The sequence below is a fragment of the Saccopteryx leptura genome, chromosome 8 (assembly GCF_036850995.1).
Source record: "Saccopteryx leptura isolate mSacLep1 chromosome 8, mSacLep1_pri_phased_curated, whole genome shotgun sequence".
Taxonomy (NCBI): Eukaryota; Metazoa; Chordata; class Mammalia; order Chiroptera; family Emballonuridae; genus Saccopteryx; species Saccopteryx leptura.
Window position 1 is genome coordinate 73,132,831 of NC_089510.1, and position 24,373 is coordinate 73,157,203.

Genomic DNA, 24,373 nt, shown 5'->3' on the forward strand with positions numbered 1-24,373 from the left:
AACAAACTGACCAGTATTTCAATGGGAACTATAAGCTCCTCTCACTGACCACCAATGAAAGAGGTGCCCCTTCCGGAAGTGCGGTGGGGGCCGGATAAATGGCCTCAGGGTGCCGCGGTTTGGGGACCCCTGTTTTAGAGTATGGTGAGGCAGCCAATACTCAAGTATAGGATTAATCTTGTTAGTTTTTCCAGGGGTACAAAGGTACAGTTTGTTATTTGAGGTAGCTACTTGTTCTATCGTTGCTGAGAACACTGAATTAGCAAATACTGAACCACTGTTCCTAGATGAAATACAGGTTCTTATGAACCTCTGATCACTTGTCAATCGGTCAATATATAACCTTGCTTTATGTGTGCTTTCTGTTTAAAGACACCTTATTTCATGTATTGGTTCCTTATCATTGAACTTGGCCACCATCACTAACTCGTGGTGGCACATCACAGCCTTCTTGTGTATGGGAATAGGCAGCACTTCATTACTCTTGAAGGTCATCTTAACAGGGAAAAGCACCAATAAAAAGCACAACTGAAACACAAAGAAGGGTAACATCCGAAACATAAATATGCAACTAAAAAGCTACCCTCGTGTTCAACATTTATACCCTACTTTAAAATCTTTCATCATAAATATTTTTTAATTAACTCAGGCAGAGTGCTTTTATTTAAAGAGTGAAGTTTTAAAAATCTCAAGTTTGGGCTAAAATACTGAATTGTTTCAATGAGAATTTATAACGCATCTTGCTGTTGACAATGACCTATAAAAGTTGTTCTGCAATTCAGAAGTGTGCAGTGGGGTCACATTTTTATTAAACATAAATGACCTCCCCCCCAACACATTAATTCCAATGAGAATTTAGAAACTGGCTCAAAAACGGCAAAGAAATCTGAAGTAAATTATTTAGAATGCTACAGTTTTTGGTTACATAAAAAATCCCAAAGTGAGGGTAACCTTAAGTACCAGGAAACTTAAATGATCTAAGCCCTGGTCTGTGTTGACACTTAATTGTGTGACAATTGTTGCCTTAGCAACAAGATACAGGAAGAGCTACGCTGCGTTACCTATAATTCCTCATGCAATGAAGACCTAGTCCAGTTAAGGTAAAATCTGGAACACATCAACATGTGCTGTTCTTAGTGATGTCTATTAATAGAATTTCAAATGTAATATTTATGTGCTATTTTTCTTAACCAATGGAGCTCAAAGTTGAGGTAGATGCTCCAGACAACTATAAAATGATTTACCAGAAAAACCATACGAAGTTTTTGTAATGTGAGAAGTCCCTGAACTAGAAAATTAGTAGTTACATTTGACAATAAAGTTTAAAAGGGTACAAAACATTCAAAAATATCCCTGAAATTTCACCCCCAAAAAGACATACATTCAATCTCTAAAACACAAACAGTGGGGCTTCAAGACTGAAAACGTCAGTGAAAAAAACTTTTGACCTTGCTTTTGATATCCTTTAGGCTGCATACATAGCTGGAAATGTCTGGGATGGATACATATATAAAACACCATTTAAATTCAGTATACACCTTGTTGAGAGTACTTGAGAATATGGCTTAACTGTTACTTAGGGTCCCACATATTATTAAACTCAAGGTACATTAATATTGGAAAGGCCCTTAGACTAGTCTAGCCCTCTAGTTAGATGAAATACAGAAAAAGTTAGAAGATAGTAACTCCCATTCTGTACTTAGACACACAACATCTTTTCAAATTCTCAAATAGGAAAGCAAACTGACAATCCCTCTTATAAAAAGGTGCATCATAGTTTATCCAGGGGCAAAATTATGTACTGTTTTAGTACTTGAAATAGTAATACAGATGAATCAGATTCTAAACATTCCACTGATAAACCCTTAAAAAACAAAATATGTACCTGCCTCATCTAGTAATTTGGTATTTTCTTAATTATCTTGTTTAGATTTCTGAAGTAAATGAGTATAATTAAAAATATTATGTTGAACCATAGCATAGGAAACTGCCATTTCTGTGCGTCAAAAATGGCCAACTATTGGCAATTTCCTATAGTTCAACATAACTGACATTTTCAACAAGCAGCTGAATAGTTTCAGATTATGACCCCTTGCCAGAAGTTTATAGCAAATTGCAATTGTTGATTTATTGCAACAGTTCCTGAATACCCAAATGCTGTCATAGGTTTATCATGGATTATAAATTACTCGGATGTGTTCAAGCACGCATCCTAATAACATTTTTCAATAAGGGGTCAGCAAATGCACTATGCCAGATGACCTTATAAAGAGTGTAAGGGATCCAAACCATAACAGCAAACAAAGGAAGACTGAATGGAACTCTACATCCTTTTTTGGCCTTTAGTAATTTTGCCAAGCCCATAGATCTAGTTCAAATACCAGTTACGTGAATCCTAGAACATCAAAGTATAAAACACTCATTTCCAATAACCACCAATCATCTAACATAAGACTCTGCATTATAGCCAGTTGGCCATTCCTCTGTCCTTAAACCCTTTGAATAGTATGATCGTTCATGTACATCCTTGTGCCTCCTGACCATACAGAGTATGATCATTTTAAAAATGTATAAGGCAACATTAAAAAAAGGCAAATGTATGTTCTTGTTTCCATAAGTTGGTTATCAAACATGATTTTAAGTTAATAAAACTAATTTCATTTTTTGAAAATAGACTCATTCCTAGGGATCAGTGAGCATGAAAGACTCACTACTCAAAGGGTTAGACCAGGGGTAGTCAACCTTTTTATACCTACTGCCCACTTTTGTATCTCTGTTAGTAGTAAAATTTTCTAACCACCCACCGGTTCCACAGTAATGGTGACTTTACTTTATAAAATTTATAAAGCAGAGTTACAGCAAGTTAAAGCATATAATAATAATTACTTACCAAGTACTTTATATCGGATTTTCGTTGTTTGGCAGAATAAATCTTTATAAAACAACTTACTATAGTTAAATCTATCTTTTTATTTATACTTTGGTTGCTCCGCTACTGCCCACCATGAAAGCTGGAATGCCCACTAGTGGGCAGTAGGGACCAGGTTGACTACCACTAGGTTAGACTGAGAGCTCACTGAAGGCACAGCCTATGAGAATGGTAGGTATCTGGTTGGTTTCAGCCTCAAAAAAACTGTAAATGTATTTTGCAGAGGACACAAATGCTATTATTTCCCAGACTAACTACAACATTCAGTTAACATGCCAACTTTGCAAGAGACCTTTCTTAGGTTAAACACTAGATTCATAGCTACAAAAATAAATAACACTGACATAAGGTGATGGATCCCAGGCAAAAAAAGAATGGCTGAGATGAATGGAGATCCAGAATACAAGAAAAACAGCTATTTTGCTTCCTCCTCACTATCTTAGTGGTTCCCTGTTCTCCAGTTATTTTGCTTTCCTATACATGTTCCCGTTATTTTGCTTACCTATTCGTTGCCCCTGTTCTTTATTTTGCTTACCTACATATATACCTGTCCTTTTAAAAAAATTACATTTAAGCAACCTGCCTCAGCCTTTTCCTAAGCAATGTCTCCAGGTTTAAGTTTCCATAAAGTCACCAATTTGATGTGCTATTTAACTTCACATTAAAATACCTAACTACTTAAAATGAAGATTTCTGTGAATCTGTACTATAATTCTACCAGTGTTGACTGACCTGACACAGAGACCCACCATTTTGCAAAAACAGGTTTAGGCCCAATGAAGGCTTAAAAAAGGTAATGTCAATCTCAAAATTCCAGATTTTCCAAGGTTTCAGGAAAAGCAGATCCTTTTTGCTTCCACTTTATGATTTAGTTCAGATTTCACATATGTGCTGACACGGTATCTGAGCTGCATAAGACCTTTAAAATACTTTTTTGCTTGAGTTCTGTCTTTACTGTGCACAAGCAGGTTCTCCCACAGTAACAAACATCAAAGTAATACAGTAGTCAAAAAAGATGCAGCACCCCCTCTCAAAATAAATTTGGAACGCTACCTGAATAGAGCAGGCTTTTCATTTCTGAATCTGAGCATGTGCTATTTACCCCCCCAAAAGAGCCTATCATGATAGATATATAGATAGATAGATAGATAGATAGATATGACAAAACATTGGGTTGTCATTTGTATATGAAATCTTAATACTTATTTTCTAGGCTATGATTACTAGTTATTAGTTCTAGTCTGAAGAACTGGGGTTAGGCTATACCCATATTTTAAGGTCATCTCACCTTTCTTCCTTACCCACTGAAACAATCTTTAGGAAATCTGTTCTACACAGAAGAAAAGGAAAAATCTTTTTTTCCTTATACCATCCCCATATTCACCAATTTGGGGATTAATGAACATTCTTTTCATAGCTCACAGTTAATCTGTAAATCTATTACTGAAGAGGATTAAGTATAAGAACACCAACAATTTTACTTGTTTCTAACTTTGATGGATAAAAATACATTTGTGGGTAAATTTTTAAAAACCAAGATATGAAATTACTTATTGCTATTCAAAGCAGGATATGAAATTACTTAATATTGCTATTCAAAGTACAAGGGCTGACTATTCACAACACACCGTACTTCAAAATCCCATTATAGGGTGTCATAAAAAAGCATTTAATAACATCACATCTTAACCTCAATAATAAATTTGTGAGGGCTAGGGTTATGTACATTGACCTGGCAATTACTGCATTTTTAATTATACCCTGAATTCTCCTTCGATAATTATAAATTAACTAAAATCACATTTTTATGCACATAAAGACATAAATTATGCACATAAAAACCTTCAAGACATCAAATAACAAAAAGGGCTTTCATACTCAGTGATATATATAATATTGTGGAGCTATGGTCTCCCATAAACCCACTATTTTATATGATCTCAAATCAGCTGCATAAATTACATGAGTACATTTTATAATACACTTAGTGTGAAAAGTCTTAGTGTGAAAGTCTTTATCTTCCGAAAATTAAGCCGTCTCACTAAAATATATACAAAAAAGTCATTAGTAATTATAGCAAGCTTCAAAATTATTTCCTTGAGAATCAAAAAGCAAATCAGTGACCTATTCCATAAAAACTGCTCATACTTCTTTATAAAAATAATTTTTAATAAAAGCAAAAGTAAAATTCTAGATTTTACCCCACTGCCTTCTAAAGTCTTCATTAGAATTTTGTTACAAAGACTTTCCTAATATCAAGTGTATGATCAATTCCCTAACGCCATTTTATTCTAACATTAAATTTTAAGTGCTTACATTTCAGAGGATTAATTACAAAATGATTAACTGACCAACTACAGTTTGACACTATTTATGAGCACAAATGCTTTTTAAAAAGCAATCAAGATACTATTCTAGGCCTATAAGTAGCTCTAACTACTTTGCAACAGTGGGTATAAAAAGTAGCAAGTTAAAAATCAGCAAATGGAAGATCAAAGTTTATTTACTACCTGCATACAAAAACATATTGCACATCAAACAACAAAAAACAAAAAACAAAAAAAAAAAAGAAAAAAAAAAGAAAAAAGGAAAAAAAAGGAAGATACTCTACTGAACACTAACGTAGTTTATACAGAATAAACCTGGAAAATGATCTTTTCAGTAGTTCAGGTTCTGTCTGAATGGACATGACTAATTCTGCTTAGTGTTTTAACTAAAGCTATGTTTGATTTTTAAATACTGTACACTTTAATAAATAAACCAAACAAAGCCTCAATATAGAACAGTCACTGCCAATATCACCCAATGTCCCTGCACATGAGAGTTTAACAAATGTATTCCAGTGGTCTGCAGGTTTCCCTCAACATACAGCATTTTAAAAACACATTAAACAGACCAGTTTCCAGACTAAACTGATGAAGAAATTACAATTCAGTGCAAAATATTTTAGACTGCATTTCACTCTAGTTTTCCTCAGGTGAAGAAGTGGTTGCATATTATTAAAAATGTAACAAAAGCAACTAATGCTTTCATAAAGAATATTACCTTAGGGATCCTACCCCACCCACCTCCCCCCCATCTCTGCCATATTTTGAAAACAAAATAACATTTCCTATAGCCAGCAACTTTTTTTTAATGTTACATATACTATTCTCAAGGCACATCTGATGATATATTTTATAACACAGTAGGTGTCAAAGTATGTTTAACATATGATTTCTTCAGGATCCCTCCCCTTTCTGAATTCCAATGGAGGAACTGAAAGTGCGATGTAAAGACTGGCGATCCGTATTCTATCTTTGGCAAGCTTGTACAAGCACTATTGTAAAATGTAATGTAAAAGAACTGTAAACTAGGAACTTCTTCAGTTTATGAAACACCATTCAGGACTGCTGCTTCTTGAGTGTTTTCTTCTTTTAAGGTATTAATCTTTTCTTCTCCTGGAGTACGCTGTAGCTTAGAAATGTCATCGCCAGAAGCACTAGTTGGGCCATTTATTGCCTTTTCTGAAGGACCATGCTCTTCAATCACATCTTTTGCCTGCCAAAGGGAGACAACTTTTTCAACATCTTTATAAATGAAATCTAAAGCTGAGGAAAAAAAATCACTAAATATACATTAATTAGCTAATAAATAATTTAGTTTCATACATAACAATGAATCAAATAAGTCAAATGTTCTTAAAAGTTCAAAACAAATACCAATGTACTCCATCTCTCTGGGTCTTTCAGCTCATCTCTAGTACCTAGTGGTGCCTACATTACCACAGGAAGAATCTGATTTTTCACTGTAAACTTGTACCTAATCTTATTTTTAACCAGTGGAAAGCTCCCCATGTAAAAGATATAAACAATTAACACCCTAAGTGATTGCCTACTTTACTCACCTTTTTTTAAAACTCACATTTATATATCAAATCCTTTAAAGTATTTAACAGAATTAAAACTTAAAGGTCTATATTCATCACTGAGAAGAGGTATATACAGCCTATTGCTCCCAAATTAAGCAATAGTCTCTATGCTCAGTATTTTTGGGCAGACTGAACTTTACAAATGCTATTTCAAGTTCTAACGGAAAAGTACTTCAGGCTCAAGCATGCAAACTAGCTAGCTTCAGTTACCTGCGCCAACAACAACTCAAAAGTAGACTTTAACTAAAAAATATTATTTGTCTAGGTGATCATACAGAAAGTTACGTAAAAATAAAGCTAAACCATATTAAAAAAAAAAAAAGGCAACAAAACCTACAGGTTAAATTCTCCTTACCATTTCTTTCTTGTTTTTAGCCAAAGTTTCCCTTGAGAGGTTTCTTTGTCTGCTCTGAGACTCAGCTCTAGAAATATAATCTGCAACTGTGACTGTTGAAGATGAGAAAAAAATTACAGGTGTTGAAGAAAATATTTCTAAAGTTTATTTATGGATAAAGAGTAATTTTACTTTTAAAATAAACTAATGGTGGTTTACCCAATTTTAGAATATTCTTAATCTGGGTACCACCTCCAACCAAAAACAAAGCTTAAAAAATGTGCCTGTGAGTTAGTGATAACAATAGAAAATTTAAGCTGGAGATTGAGGAAGCTTAGATTAAAGTCCTCTTCAACAGGAATCCAGCCATTTGCTTCTGTTTGAGACTACGGCTGTGGCATAAATTTGATACAGAAATCCACAACCAAGAATAGGAAATGCAGCATTCTACGCCCAGACAATGTTTACAATTATCAGTGGGGGAAAAAATGAGACAAATTTGGTGTAAATCATGGTGTGGTATACTTCAATTTGAAAATTTCATCAAAGATGTAAATGGTTATTCAAATATTAGTTGTTTTGTTATTAAAAAAACACACACACAAGCAAGAAATCCAAGTGTGGTATTTTATGGTTCCTTCTAAACATTCCACACTAAAAACCATTCTGAGTGGTCTACAATAAAAAACTACAAGCAAACTAAAAGATGACAGAAAAATCACCCTAAAAATATGGACAATGATCATGGTGGGAGAAGGGCCACAATGAATTTATTAACCACTCCCTCCCCACTCTTTCAATCCTTTGAGTGACTGATTGAGTTTGCAATGTATGTGGATAGATGGCACTAGTGATATAAGAAAAGGATTGATCCAAGTTAACATCCTACTGCCAACCCAATGCCACAATTGATCTCCTGTCTACAGGCACTCTGGGCTGACCCCACTTTATACCTCAATCCTTTCTCTCCGAGGACTTGCAACTTAGAATTCAATTATTTGAAGGAATATCAAAATAACCATCCTCTTTCTCCTGAAAGAATTATTTTCTGTCAGAAAATGGTGAAGAAAAATCCCTGATTATGTGAAATATAGTGTATTATGGAAGCAAGTTAATTATGTAAAGAATGAAAATTCAAGTAAATTGCAAATTAAAGTTACTAGGTATAGGGAGAATTGGTCCACTAGGTTCAAATTATATACAAATAAACCATTTTGATATACAACTAGATATACTCATTTTCTTAATCATAAATTAATATGCTAACCCTTTTTATTAGACCCAAGACTTGTCTAGAACTATTTTAATAAATTTTTAAAATCTCAAGAAAACTTAATTAAAAACTAATACATATCATTTATTAGAACACCACTTAAGATGTTTCTTGTATAAAACTGCCTCTTATCTTTCAAATTACAAGAAACTCAATGTGCTTGCTTTGGAGCTTTTAAAATCATTTAAATAAACTGTTAATAAAATATAACTACATTTAAAAATGATTCCCAAAATTGGGGAGGGGGAGACTATCAAATCCAATTTATTATTATGTCTACATAAAAGGTGGAAAAACAACTCCAGGAATGATTCTGGTTTGGGGAGCACCTTAATAAATGTATTGTTTCCATAATTCAGCCCTCAGTGACAGCTGGAAGAATTTATCTACTTGGAAATCCTGACAGTTCTTATAACCCTTCATCTACTATGTACAGACAGAGGATAATATAATTTGATACAGTTTATCAAATTAAGAGGCACTTAGCTGGAAAGGTAAAATCTTATGAGTACCTCTCTCCTCCCCCATGGGGAGTAAAACCAAAACAACCTTGGATTTAACAAAAAAAACAAAACACTAAAACCTATTTAGAGCCAGTCTTTATGAGTCACTTAAAAGTGCAATACAGATTAATAAATATTTATAATACCCAAAGAAAAAATACAGGCACTTTGTGCAACATAACTTGGACTCCAGAATTTCCTCTAAGGGGGTGAAGTTAATCAGACACCAGTGTAATGTCACATTCTAAATATAGTAAAGAATATCCACTGTTTAGTTTACATTAAGGACAACAGAAATTTTAAGCAATGAGAACAAATTAAATAATTGGCTATTTAAGAAAATGTTGATATTCTTTAGATGGAGGCTCTCTTCCCACAGCTGCTGCCAGGAGCAACGAGAAATTAGTGTGCTTCCTCTAACCTGTCTCATTTTGGGTTTTGGGGTGGAAAGTAAGTGGGGCAGGGACAGGCTAGGGAAAGCATGTTCTAAAGATGAAAAGCAGTTTTCCCAAAGAACAGAGTAAAATAGAAATAAATGTCATATGGAACACAAGTTATTGAAAACTCCAAGTAACTCAAGGTTTAATTAATACCATGTAGAAACCTCTGACTCTTCTTTAACAAACCCACTGTTATTCTTTTTATGTCCATTGACTTAGTAATAAATAACCATCCGATTAATAAATTACATTGTAATTTATCCTATGTAAAGTCCATACTGATAGCTTGAATTATCTTAATTATAAAGTATGGTCAGATACTGTCTGTATTCACTGCTGTGCCAGCTTCAAAAAGCAAAATATAATTTCTTGATCTAAAACATTTTTCAAACACTAAGGAAGGGGAAAAGAGAGAGAGGAAAACATTTTCTGAAAACTTTCTACTTTTGATGATATTTAATTCTTTTTATATTTAAGATGACTTTCCCCCCCCAAGAATGGGAACTAATACCCTTTACTGGTTTTCCCAAATGTCTCTATAACCACTAAACTTAAAATACTAAAGATACTGGAATTTGCATTCTTTATTTGGGGAAAACACATAAAAGAATTTTCTCTGAAAAGAAGGAAAAATTGATTAGTTTAAAAGGGGTTTATTTCTGGTGCACACAATTTCTTCATTGTGAAATACATGTGAATTCTCTGTACACAAGAAATGAAATTATCTCCAAAATAAGAGACACAGCAAACAAGTTTCTTTCAAGTTACTAAAAATATGACTAAAAATTAACATTCTAAAGCTAAGTAAGTACTATTAATTTGAATAGTTAGTAGGTGTATGGAAAAAGCATCACACTACAGTAAACAAAAACAACATGCATTCCTCTTATTAGGAAAAAGACACTTCTCAGAATTTTTCTCATTTATACTTTTTTAAAACTGTGGGCATTACTATAATTCCCACAAAAATGAGGTGCTAGATGCAGACAGAGTAAGCAGGCACCATGCAAAAACTGTCCAGTTTTGCCAATCAACCTCAAATACAATCTACAACATAGTTCCTGGGATGGCAGTTCCTAAAGTATGAAGAATCTGCCAAGTAGACAAAATAATGGTCTTCTCAACAGTATTTCCATGTAAAAAACTGAGAGATAACATTAGTTCAATTAGACAGGTTACTAAACATTTATGGTGTCAAGGAAGAATGCATTTTCTTAAGAGTAGTAGTCTTATTAGTTGAGTAAACAATTTATGCAATGCACATCTTGAATATATAGGCACACACGTGTACATGTAAGTATAATATATTTAGAAAGCAGAAACATGACATTTTTTTCATGCTTATGACCTGGTGCTGGCAACAGGTCCACTCAAGTTACCTGGCTGTCTATCTTCTGCCTGACCCCTGAAACGACGCCTGCGGCTACGATTGCGTCGCTGGGGTTTTTTTTCACTATCATCTGTAATTGCAAAATTTACCATGAACTGTTCTGACAAAAACACAACAAAACAAAAGAACTTGGTTCCTTCACAAGATTTAAGGAAGGGGGAGGAGAACCTTTCAGTTAAATAGAGAAGACAAAGCAACATAAATTAAAAAAAGCAAAAATACTTTTGTAATTTTAAGCATTCCAAATAGATTTACAAAATGGAATTATCATCTAGAAATTAAGAAGGTTTTAACTCTTAATTAAACAAAATCTAAGAATTTAAAATTTCCATCATTCAGCTATAAAGATTTCTTCTCCAGTACAGTTTAGTTTTAGCCCAGTTAATGACATTTTAGCCCTTTGGAAGCTAATGCATACCCAATACACATACTTTCACTAGTGTCACAATAATTTTTAAAGAAGTAGGCTGAAAGGTCTATTTTAGTTTAGGAACAGTAAGAGTAAAAAGTGCCTTGCACTCTGTATATTTGTATTATTTAATGACATCAAAGTATACTTTAGTAAACCCTCTCAGTTTCAAATAATTTGGCTATACAAATCTGAAAACTAGACATTTATGACAGACACAAAGCTATCTACTTTGAAGTAAGCACTAAAAAAATCCAACTTTCAAACTGCACATTAGTTTTTTTTAAAGTATCATATGTTAACAGTATATGTCCTTATATATATGTCCTTTCCCTAAGTGCTTACATACCTAGCCCATTTTCATTAACTGAAGCTGTATCAGATTCAGTCATTCCATCCATCAGAACAGCATCTTCATCAGTCCTTCTTCTACGAGACCGCCTACGACGGTTAGTACTGTGATGAGATTCGCTGGCATCAGTGTCTGCAGTCTGATCTGATTCTGTATTATCAAGTAAGCTGTATGGATTGCTGTCTGGATCTTTGAGCACTATATGCATGTCAGAGGCAAGAAATATTCGTTTAAGAGAGCTGCAGTTATTAGTAATGTTTTGCTCTATCTTGAACTATATTAATAATAAAAATAACTTTAATTTCCCCCCAATAAAAACATATTGTCTTTAAATGTTTCCTGTATCATTTTACCTGGAAAATAACAAATATGAAAAAAGTTTAAATGGCAATGAAAAATTAAAGCAGAAAATGAACAGACACCTCAGCTTCCTACTATTTCTTTCTGACTTGTTTTAAAATGGTTAGGAAATAGTATAGTATTACATGTTATTTCTGACATTCACATTCCTGGCTAATCCTGCCCAGAAGTTAGAAAAATAAAGAGAAATATTCAGCTAATTCTAAGAAATTAATTCTAAGAAAGACCCTTTATCCCCTTTACTGAGTTTAAGGTGACTGACTGGTGCTTCTTTCTGCTAATATATATTAATGGACTATTTCCAAATAATACTCAACATCTACACTCCATGACTTAACAGAAATCTGTTACTATAAACTAAAGCAATCAAAACAAGTCTACACAAAAAAGCAAACTAAAAAAGTTGAAATTCTAACTGGTTATACCAAAATGTGAAAATGAATGTTGACTAGTACTCCCATCTCTAGAAACAAAGAGTGAAGATGGGGAAAGATGGGGTGAGGGTGAGAAAGGAAAAATTTTAAGATATAATTTGTAAGAAAAAGTACCCATCTTACCTATGTGCATTTATTGCCTCCACCAATCAAATTATAGAAGAAATTCACCTAATCACGACTTTTCCTTTCTAAGTTTCCTTTGGTAACAGCTAGCAAGCTAGCATCTTTGCAAAAGACACTAAGTTTATCCATTAATCATAAACACTAAGTAAAGTACATTTATTTTGCAATTCAGCATAATTTCATAAATCTTGGTAATAGTAAACAATGTACTAAAATATAAAAACTATTTACCTGAAAGCTGACCAACTGAATTTTAATAATCAAAGAATTTCTCTGGAACTAGAGAGTAACTTTTGAAGTCTCTAAATCTGTTATTCTAGTTTTTTCTAATTTGTAAGCACATTTAGTATATATTTAAATATATATACATATTCTAAAACATTTAAAATACTATATAAACTTTCATAGGGTATAGTACAACATTAGGGGGTTTACTTAAAAGTGGTAAATAATGGTTAGTTAAGGTTATATCCCTGATATAATCTAGTCCACATCTCTGGCAATCCCCACCCCCTGACCAGCCCATTATGCTAAGGAAGAACATTATGACAACTCTACAACTCAAGTTACAGCATTTAAAATTTTCAAGAACATCAGTAAAGAGTTGCTTGCACACCCCAAATCTGTCTTAACACTTCCCTTTACAATTCAATTCCTCAAACAATAAAAAAAAAAATTAAGCTGATTTCATACATTTTCCCTGTTCCCAAAGTAGTACACAGTGTAGCATTACGCTTTTCGGTTTTTTCAGTATTATGCATACAAACGTATTTAGATCTCTCTGAGCATAAGAATTCTCTGGGTCTGTCTGGTCAACAAATACGTAACACTCAAAAATTCTAGAGGGAAAAACATTCTAATTACATAATCCCACCCACTAAAAAGCTGAAGGGATAAACATCTGACCACAGAAACAGAGAATCAGCCAACTAAACTTTCTCAAGCCCAAATATTGTATCTAGCTAAACCTTCACTAAAAAACACTCTCCTTATATTCCATGTTCTACTATTTTCCTCAGTGAGTGGCAAGAAAAATTTTCAAAAATTGACGGCCCTAGGAAATAAACTAACTTGTATAAAGTTACAATGTTTACAAAGAAAGTGTGCTGACATAGTATATAAAAGACTACCAGAACTGATGGAGGATTTGCCACCACGCGGTCCACCACGACCTCGACCCCCTGAAACACTTCTGCCTCTTCCTCCTGGGCGTCTCCTACTGTCTCGCTGATGCCGGCTCTCTCGATCATCTTCTCCTGCCAGTGACCAATCACTCAGCTCATCTTTACGCTCAGATTCTGTTTCAGAGGGGTTAGACAGCTCCGAGTTTGTACCTTGTGAAAGAAGAGAAGATAAGCCAATTTTTATAGAATAAAAACGAAAGTAAAAAATTTCAGTATTTCCCACAAATCACTTTAAATAACACTACTAAATGGTGCTTAAAAAACAACTAAAAAACACTGATTTCAAAATTTCCTAAGAAATAATGAAATGTTAATATTATACTAATAATATATTATCTATGATAGTTAAAACCTGAATTGTCTGGATCTGTAGGAATACAACAAACAGAATGTTAGGAAAACATATAGAACATTATATGGTATATACACAATATAAAAATGCACTTAATGAGAAAATATTTCAAAAATTTTGCCCACTTTTAGGTTTAATATCAAATTAGTATAATAAATAACTACTATCTAATAGTTAAGAGCAAATTTATTTATATTTAGAAAAATAATTATACAGGATAGGGTATTTTACATTATTTCAGTGACTCTAGAAGGCACTTTTTTTAGATTTTAACATCTCTAAAATCAGAATATTTCTGATATTTGATGGTCTCTTATAAGCAGGGAGTATATTTTTAATGCTGTACATAAAATAATTGTTTTATGAGCAAAGTATCTTAAATTAGAAGACTAGAGTATTTGAAATTATTGAACAAATTTTAATGTTATTCTGAGAATAGACAACTCTAAACTGACAAAATTAAAGCCATTATCAAAGAGACAAAAATTCAGCCTGACTTTAAAAGTCTACAGATCATTTCTAACATTCAAATGACCTATTTTAACACTGACCCTTTAAAAGTTTAAACACTGCAAATATTCCATAAAAGCCTACAATATCATCATTTTATCACATTTATGTGACCTCATTACTGTCACACTCATTCATTTCCACTTTTATTCTTTGGTAGCTCTGGGATTCCACTCCCACCCTTTCCCCTTTTAGTATATATACAAACATATCTTTCAAAGCCTACTTCATTTCTAGGTTCAGACAAATTTAAATGAAAACAGATCTCTCCCCTTCTCATTACTTGACAAGTAATGTAGAGCTATATTGTGCAGTGTTGCCACATGCTGTTTTCTAATTTTATACCCTTGGATCTATATTCTCACTCTGTCTATGTGAAATTTAAAGGGCGGAGTTCTGTCTCACACCTCCTAAATGCCCCTAGATGCCTACCAAAGAGCTTATAACCATTTTCTCTTGTTGAGCAAATACTCTGCATGGTTTTGAAGTTCCTTTGTTAAATTTCCAAAAAAGATTTCATGATAAACTATAAGTTCTCTACATTAAATGCCACTGTCATTTGATGATAAAAGCAAAACACAAGAGCTCTTCAGATGCAAAAGTAGTAAGTATTAAGATGCAAGAAATAAAATGTGAAGTTTAACAAATGAGGATCCTTCTAACTTCCTTTCTCCTTTAAAATAACTTCAATGCATCATTTTTCCCTACAAACCATAAGAATGTAACTTGTCAATTTAATAATTAGTTGGAAGTGTATTTTAGAAAAACTATAACAAGCTTCTATTATTCATATTCAACTCATTAGGAATAAGAGTTCAATAGAAAAGCATAAATCTCCCACTTATTTTTCCAATAGTAAAAAAGAATTTTATTAACTGATGGGTTCTTGGAAAGTCTGAAACCCATACCAATCTGTCTCAGCTGTTCATCAATCTGAAGGCGTTCCATTCTTAGTTGTATTTACAACTAAGTTGTATTTACAAATTTTTAAAAAGCTTTAAATATAATTCATAAAACTGATTCAATTTGTAATGACTCCCAACAAACAAAAAGATCTGTTTTTAACAGAATTTTAAACAAGATTTTCCCCTCTAAAATTTCTAAAATCAACTATGATGTTTCACATCCTTTCCAATGATTGTGCATGCTAAAAACTTAATAGCTGAAGTACCAGAGATTAAGATTCATAGCTAAGACTGCCATCTACTGAACAATTTCCATAGCTTTCTTCAGTACCAATGATATTCCTCTACCATTCTCATACAAATTTATGATATACTCTCAACAAAAGCAGTGTTCTCTCATCAATAATCTGACTTGACTTTCCATGTAGGCTTATAAAATTCAATGAATTCATCTTCATCATCCAAAAAGTCAAATCTGATTATTTGGACTAATAATTTGTACCTCCTAAAATCATTCAGTATATACATAATTTCTATTTAATTACTGGTTTTATTTTGTATTAAAATGTCTTTTCAGGAATATAATAATAGTTCCCAGTTCTCAGCCCTTCAAATGCAAAAACAATTTACTGGAATTTGCTTTTCAGATTTCAGTACAGAACTAATTTAAAAAAATAAAAAACATCAAGAAATGAGGACATGAAAAGGAAGGAAAAATTAACCTTCCAACTCTATAGCAAATAAAAAATAGTACAAATTTAACATAACTGACAACATTAAATGATCCTTCAGTCAAAAATGACATGAAATTTGGCTATGGAATCTGCACTATAAGCTTTCATGTCTTCCTATTTACCCTAAATGATTTTTATTTTAAGATTTATGAAATATTTTTCCAGAGCATTTAGAATAAGCACAGAAGAGTGAAAAAAAAGAGAGGGAAAGAACAAGAGAAGTGAAAGAAACGAGAGTGAGAAAGGGAAAAACACAAGTCACTGCTAAGATCCAAGTCCAAACAGTAGAAAAATGGAAAACTCCAAAGCTGAGGAAGAATAAGTGAGAATTCAGAATTAGAGAATTACTGACCATCACCATCCAGTGGCCCCTTCCTATATGGGTTAAGCTCATCCTCAGAGAAAATAAATACATTTTAGAAAAATATTTTTATAAAATGTTAATTAGGCTCTAATTTTTAAAGCCTTAATTTTAGTGAAATGCTGTTTCACAAAATAATTCCAGCAATATTAATATTCAGAACCAGAACTGCTGAATGAGCCAATAAAGTAAATTTATTTTATTTATTTATTTTTGTATTTTTCCGAAGTTGGAAATGGGGAGGCAGTCAGACAGACTCCCCCGCATGCGCCCGACCAGGACCCACCCGGCATGCCCACCAGGGGGCGATGCTTTGCCCATCTTGGGGCGTTGCTCTGCCGCAATCAGAGCCATTCTAGCGCCTGAGGCAGAGGCCACAGAGCCATCCTCAGCGCCCGGGCAAACTTTGCTCCAATGGAGCGTTGGCTGCAGGAGGGGTAGAGAGAGACAAAGAGGAAGTAGAGGGGGAGTGGTGGAGAAGCAGATGGGCGCTTCTCCTGTGTGCCCTGGCCGGGAATCGAACCTGGGACTCCTGCATGCCAGGCCGACGCTCTACCACTGAGCCAACCAGCCAGGGCGCCAATAAAGTAAATTTTAAAAGCTAGTACATAATGCTATATGCAATCTTTGCACCATGGTCAGCATATATTTCCTTTTTATTTTTCACCAAAGGGTGAGCAAAAGATGATTCCTAGTAGTATCACAATTACCAGGTTTTATTGGAAAATATATATAACTATACAAGGGAAAGATCTGGAGAACAAATTTCATAGTGAGGAACTAACATTAAGCAAACTATACTGGAGCACCTAAACTAAAACTAGTACCCAAAAAAATTGTTTTTTTTACCATAACCGGAGGTGTAATTTGGGCCCCGACGACCTCTGCCTCTTCCACTATAAGACCTAGAACCTTGTACAGAAGAGACGGTACTTTCATCAGTGGCATATCCTTTCTCTTTTTCAGGCCCTCTGGTGGAAGAAGGTCTGAAACCCATACCAATCTGTCGCAGCTGTTCATCAATCTGAAGGCGTTCCATTCTTAGTTGTTCTACTTCCTATAATCAAAACAATAAAGAGTATATCTTATTTGTAACTTTTTATATTCTTAAAGCCTAAAGCTAGAGCTATACTCCTTTATCAATGAAAGAAGCTGTGATCTTAGGCATCTGGTCAAGTATAACTGTGTTCCTAGTAAACAAAATCTGCAAGGTCACTTGCTGATTCAATTCACCAAATATCCACTGAAGCCTTAGCCAACCATGCTAAGTGCCACAAGTATACAATATAAAAAGAGAACAAAGACTCTCCTCCTTCAAGGGGATATTTAACAAATATCAAAATAACCCATTTATAAAATAGCTCATAATTACAAAACGTTACCAGATTTAGTTCAGAACAAGTTAGAATTCTGCTAAATGAGGTTCAGGTACCATCTATGAGAGGTACCATTAACAACCTACTTTCCAATAAAAATAATGACACCTGAGTTTAGACCTAGATGAACTAGTAGGCTTGGTCATTCAGAAATTAAAGTTATTACCGTATAGTACAGTTTCTGAACAAGTTTCTGGCTCTATAAAAGCAGAGTACTGGAAGATAAAACATGCGATTTTAATGAGACTGAATTGAGATTTTATATAAAGTTAAGTTTTAAAAAAATGAAATGAGACTATCAGAGTGGCCTTCAAAATATTAACATAGCAGCAATGATATAGGTGACTAAAATGAAAACATACTAGACAGAGCAGGTTGAGAACATTACTATATTCTAAACAAGAGAAACATAGCAGGAATAAAAGGAACAGTAGAAAAGAATAAATGCAGCTTCTAATAATTTATGGGGTATTTCTTTTCTAGAACCCTTGCTCTTTTATTTAACAACTCCAACAGACTACATTAGAAACAATGGTTAAGAATTATCAAATGACACTTATGAGGATAGTGCATCTCCTTCAGATAATACCAGTTACAAAGAAGACCTAACTTCACTCCTGCTTCATCAAAGTGAAAATAGTTCCAGTATAGAATATGTAGGTAAATAAGTGATAACAGTGAAATTATAGGAATACAAAAGTAACCTTTAAACAGTAAAGAAAGAAATGTTAAAGTTCACAGAGAAAGAGAAACAATGTGCGTGAGACAAATCACTTCATTATGGCAAAGGACCTTTTATTTCTATCCTCTCATACAGAAAAACAGGGCATATCTGAAGCTAAATTAAAAATATGTAAACAGTTGAAATTTACTATAAGCAAGTTATAAAATTAATTTAAATTTACTGTGGGCAGCAGCTGATATAAATGTGAACAATATACAAACCTTTAGATAAGCAATATGATACTCTAAAAGAACTTGCACATTTCCGATGCTTTCTTTAGTGCCAACAAATACAAATGGAACCATTCCCTGGAAGAAAATAAAACCTTCTCAAGCATTTTATACTTTAACAAATTCTAACCTAAATTTGACATACCAATATGTACTTTTCAAAACTTTCTAAAACACATTGAAATTTACATCTATTAAACTTCAAGATTTATAAACACTGCCCAAAAAATCCATATAATTTGAAATACTGATTATTTTTTCCATAATCTTGTCCAATCTGTACAACTTAGCATTTAAGAAATTACTTACCAGTTCACATAGTTTTTGAATTTCTAATTAAAATTTTTTAACTATTTAAATCAATTCTTAAAAAAAAATTTCGTTCAAACTGGCATGAATTCATAAACCAGATATGCCATTTTAGCAGTGATAGGTTTTCCCTAGAATGTGTCCTCAGATAACAAAACCTTCAATATCTGTGTTTTGGAGGAAATGCTTCTTAACCATTAATAAGTATCACCTACAGAGTATAAATACTGTACTTAGTAAAATAAAATATAGGAATTAATGGCAAGGGCAAATACTTAATCACAGGTATTAAAGTAAAAGGATTAACCCAGACCTGGTTTATTCTGCTTAATTTCAAAAGAGAAAGGTTTCAAGAAAGTCATCAAGAAGGTAATTTAGACAGCTTAAACTGTGAAATGGTGGCCCAAAATAGGCAAATACTAACCTTCAGATTTGTTTTAAGATGCAATGTTGGGAAAACTGAAAAATTCTGTATAGAATTATAGATTTCCAGCTTCACCTAAAAATATCAGAAAATACAGCAATACAATGCTGCATTCCCAAATGTCAACCAAATTAGAGCTGAGCAACATTTGTTTCTTTTATAGAAAGGCACTGGGTGCCTGCTCATCCCTGCCTTTTACATCCCAACCTGCTTGATAATTTACATCATCTGCTTGGTTTCTGTAAGCATTTAAATTCAACCTTAGCACAGAAATGGCAGTAACAGTGACCAACACTATAAACACTGAAAAGTATAAATTTTTATTTATGTAGGAGAACCCAGAAGAATTCACTTGCAACAAGATGTAAATATTGAATAAAAACTGGGATAAATCAAGCTAAGGGATGATCAGTTTTAAGTTTCAAGCTAAGAAATCTATAGTTGAGTTATTTAACGGCCTTTGCCAGTAAACGTCTTGATCTTCAGACCAATTTCAAATGGTGGTTGTATGCCAATGGTTTCCATTATTTTATATACACTGCTCAAAAAAATTAGGAGATATTTTATCACTTCATATTCATTTTGAAATATCCGCTAATTTCTGTGAGCAATATATTAAGTATCAAGGGAGAAAGTGTCAATTCTAATAGTATAACACCATTAATTTTATTCCTTATTTCAAAGGCATCTTAAAGTCATGAAAAATGATGGGAAGGATAGGCGAGTTTGCTTACGAATAAGTTACTTGAGTTTTATAGCAATTTTCAATCTAGTGCAAGATAAACTCAATCTAAGCCACAAGTACTCATTTGTATAATACTAAGTCATTTATGTTTCATTTAAGGGTGTATTTACCTCCACATTCTAATTAATTAAATTAATAGTGACTATCTTTGATAGGCATCTTTACAACATTCCAACATTGTTAATGCGAGACTATTTATCTAGGCTAACTGTCTAGTTTTCTCTTCCTTGTTTTATGAGACTGACTCTATCCCACAGGCTAACAAACCCACCAGAGTAGTTGATACTGTGCAAAAGTGAAGTTGTGAGTGTATGGCTAGAAGAAATTTGAAGGAAAACCCCTTATATTCATACATACAAAGTTTAAGTCAACCATACAGAATTGAATACTAGAGCCACAAAAGAGTGATCCTGTGGAGTAATGTATGAAGAGCAAAGAACAGCACTGTGCACAAAATACCAACATGTAAGAATGAAAGAAAATTTCAGAAAGTGGTATTAAAATAGCAACATAAAAGCTTAAAGATTTCTTCCCCTTTTATTGAGAGGGGGGGGGGGGGAGGAAGACAAGGAGAGAGATGACAAGCATTAACTCTTAGTTGCGGCACCTTAGTTGTTCACTGATTGCTTTCTCATATGTGCCTGGGGGGGGGGGGGCCTCCAGCAGAGTGAGCGATCCCTTGCTCAAGCCAGCAAAGCCAGCAACCATGGGGCCATGTCTATGATTCTACGCTCAAGGCAGCTACCCCATGCTCAAGCTGGTGAGCCCACGCTCAAGCCAGCAACCTTGGGCTTTTGAACCTGGGTCCTTAGCATCTCAGTCTGATGCTCTATCCACTTTGCCACCGCCTGGTCAGGCTAAAGATTTCAATTAAGAAACGGTCAGTGCTTTCACAGTCTACAAAAATACTGAGGAAAGTACTGTTTATGAACAATTCCTTTTATAAAAGACTCTTTTGTTGAGTATCAAATTGAACAGCTTTACACTCTAACTACAAAAATGAAATGTTAAGATCTAATTGAAGCCTTTTATCAAAAAATTGGCTTCTGACAGCCCTGGCCATGTAGCTCAGTGGGTTTTAGCATCGTCCCAATAAGCCAAGGTTGTAGATTCAATCCCTAGTAAGGGTACATTTAAGAATCAACCAATGAATACACAAATAAGTAGAACAAATCAATCTCTCTGTCCCTCCCTCGCCTTTCCCCTTCACCTACCTTCCTTTTTCTCTAAAAATCAATCAATAAAATAATATTGTTTAAAGGTTACTGGGTTTCTTTAAAATAAAAAAATAAAAACAAAGGGTCACAGTTAAAAGATGATTTGTTTTCTAAGTTGCAAAAAATATTTTAAGAAACAATGTTTTTAAAAAGAAAAACCCACTACATCAGATTCTAAGTAGCTAGTTCTCTAGATATAATTTCATTAAATGATTTCCAAAATATAAAACAACATTAAGTCAGCCAAAAAAAGAACTGGAAAAAAAACAAGCCAATTAAATTACATTTTAAATACTTACATCTTCTCTAGGTAGTTTATTTTCATTGTCTCCTTCAATTCTCACTCGAACCACACCAGATTTGTCAACTATTTCCTGAATAACTTTGCCATTTTTTCCAATTACTTTTCCTTTAATAAGAGAAAACAAATAAAATGGTAAGTCAAAAACCAATACTGCTATCCTTTCAGCACCTGTCCAAATTATTTGACTTGCTTTCACATTATGTAAACCAATCAATGCTCTGTCTTTGTATTCTCAATTAACTCACCACTAAAAACTATTGAAAATTTTTATCATTGATCTGAAATTTCCCTTCAGTATGCCTAAGGCTATATTAACTGGACTAACAATGCTGATCACATGGAAAACATTTTCAAATCCTGAATATTCCTTAAGATGTGCTACATCATTTTTATCATTTTAAAATATCAAGCCCGACCATTTCAAAAGCTTGTATACATAAAGGCAAAACCAAACCTTTTATTCTGGCATTAATCATATCAAATTGTTTACATTTATTATATATTATATACAATTATGCAAACAACTAAAAAAATTCAACCTTGATTTTATTTTCAAGTTTATGTTCAAAAGACACCTGTGACTTGAAGATTTAACTTTTAAAGTTAATATTCTCTTCACAGAAATTAAATGTTTATATTTAAGAAGTATATCATTTTATACCAGTAAGTTTTCAAAGTGCTTCACAGCTCTACAAATACATGCAGTATGCATATGGTATGTTGTCTTCCTAGATTTGAATACTGCAGAATGACAAAAAAACCAAACTATTTACCTTCTCCACACTTAAACTCTTTAAGTCTGTCAAACAGCAGTTACTGAGTACCCAATAATTAAAGGACAACCTAAAAGGGGAGCATGAAGCTATCTCCTGCCCATACAAACTTATTAGTTACAAAATACAGTCACATAAGATAACAGACAATCCTGGGTAGTAACCTTCACTGTATGAAATTGGTGCATCCCTTATAAAGTTAACAGCAACACCGTATTTGTTATTAAAGTCTCATTTATGAAGTCCAAATCCCCAATAAAGTTTTTTTCTTACTATATAAGCAACCTATTTCCACCATAAGTTAATTTTGGTCGAAAAGGGTTAAAATGGAAGTATTTTCTTATGTGTGCTAAAAAAACTTTCCATTACATTGAATAAGGGTACAATGGCAACAGCAAGCCAGTCAATACAGCAAATACACTATTACAGGAATTTCTGTGCTTATTCTCAAGTCTCCTTCCCCATCAGTAATCCTAAATTTAAAAGCAACAGCCAAGTGAACAGGTAAAAAATAAAACAGGGTAGGTCAGGGAATTCACATATCTTCTCTGAGCAGCCCTAGCAGCAGCATATAAAAGCAACCTTCATTGTTAACACAGTGAAGCTCAAGCAGCAACTCCATCCTTGACCCTGGTAAAAATATAAACAAGTATCTTTTCGAAATAAGTCAAATTGATAACCTCATAACCTCCCACCCCAATCTTTCTTTCTTCTTGTGAACGACACCAGTGGTGAGTGAACATACATTCACCCTTCTGGGGTCTGTGCCAAGGACCTACCTGCAAGTTCTACTTAGTCCCACCAAGACCGTCAAAATTTTAACTGATCATTTCCAGTTTAAATTCCAAAGCATACTGATAACTGAAGCAGACCTGTAGTATAAATTGAGCACTGAGCAAAAATGCTGAAGGGACAGAGTAGAGAAGTGATTAAGGAAATCTTCCAGGAGGTGAATGATTTCGATTCATTTTCAAATCAATGTTCACATAACATTTTTTCTTTTGATTTGAGAGTGAGAATGGTCAAGTTCTAGACCCTTGAAACCTGAATCTGCAAAGGAAACCTCTCTGGAACTTACCCATCAAGTAGTCCTCAATCCCTTTTACTCCTCAGTCCGCTTTTTCTCTTTCACTCGGACTAAGAATGTATTACTTTCAAAAGACTGCTTCACCCATTAAACATTTTGGAGGGAAATGTATAATAGTATTATTATACACAACAACCAACTGAAATCTTTGTATGTCTTCTGAAAATCTGTCCAATGTACTGTATAACAGTTGCTGCTAATGTATATTTCCTAAGAGTACACAAATAACCCAAATCAAAGTCAACCAGAACAGATATAGGAAAAAAGAGATATGACTAGCACAGACATCCTGCACAAAATAAATAAATAAGAATCAGAAACAACAAATATACCTTACTTCTGAAATATCTGAAATTTTTACTCAAAAGTAACACTAACACAAACTCTCTAAGATTAAGGCTATCTTTTAAAGAATTGTTGAGCTGGAAAGAACCCTGCCTGATTCCCCAGTACATACCTCCAAATCATTTTTACAATTGAAGAAAACTAAGTTAAGTTATATTCTGGAAAGCAGTAAATCAATGTAAGTAACGATGTCAATAATAATTGAGTATATATTAAACCAAAAAAGTGGATCATTTTCAAAAAGCAGCTTTCTTGTCTGGGGTGATTTCATTTGACAATAAACATCTGATAACATTTTTATCATAACATTTATTAAAATTAGTCTACAGTGAA

At 33.5% G+C, this 24,373-nt stretch overlaps 1 protein-coding gene across 5 annotated transcripts in view; it reads right to left on the reverse strand.

The window, feature by feature from the left end:
- Nucleotides 1-5,414: 5,414 nt before the first annotated feature.
- Nucleotides 5,415-24,373, reverse strand: part of FXR1 (FMR1 autosomal homolog 1) — a 60,567-nt gene continuing 41,608 nt past the window's right edge. The window contains exons 10-18 of one of the 5 annotated variants that reach the window (XM_066347992.1): nucleotides 21,831-21,940; nucleotides 18,828-18,914; nucleotides 17,506-17,563; nucleotides 17,356-17,418; nucleotides 13,591-13,794; nucleotides 11,538-11,738; nucleotides 10,769-10,849; nucleotides 7,195-7,286; nucleotides 5,415-6,469 (exon numbers count right to left, since the gene is read on the reverse strand). In XM_066347992.1, coding sequence (XP_066204089.1) covers nucleotides 6,299-6,469; nucleotides 7,195-7,286; nucleotides 10,769-10,849; nucleotides 11,538-11,738; nucleotides 13,591-13,794; nucleotides 17,356-17,418; nucleotides 17,506-17,563; nucleotides 18,828-18,914; nucleotides 21,831-21,940 — 1,067 coding nt within the window. In that variant the 3' untranslated portion in view covers nucleotides 5,415-6,298. Of the gene's footprint in view, nucleotides 6,470-7,194; nucleotides 7,287-10,768; nucleotides 10,850-11,537; nucleotides 11,739-13,590; nucleotides 13,795-17,355; nucleotides 17,564-18,827; nucleotides 18,915-21,830; nucleotides 21,941-24,373 lie in introns of all 5 variants that reach the window. The other 4 variants (XM_066347993.1, XM_066347990.1, XM_066347991.1 and 1 more) reach the window with 4 other exon arrangements.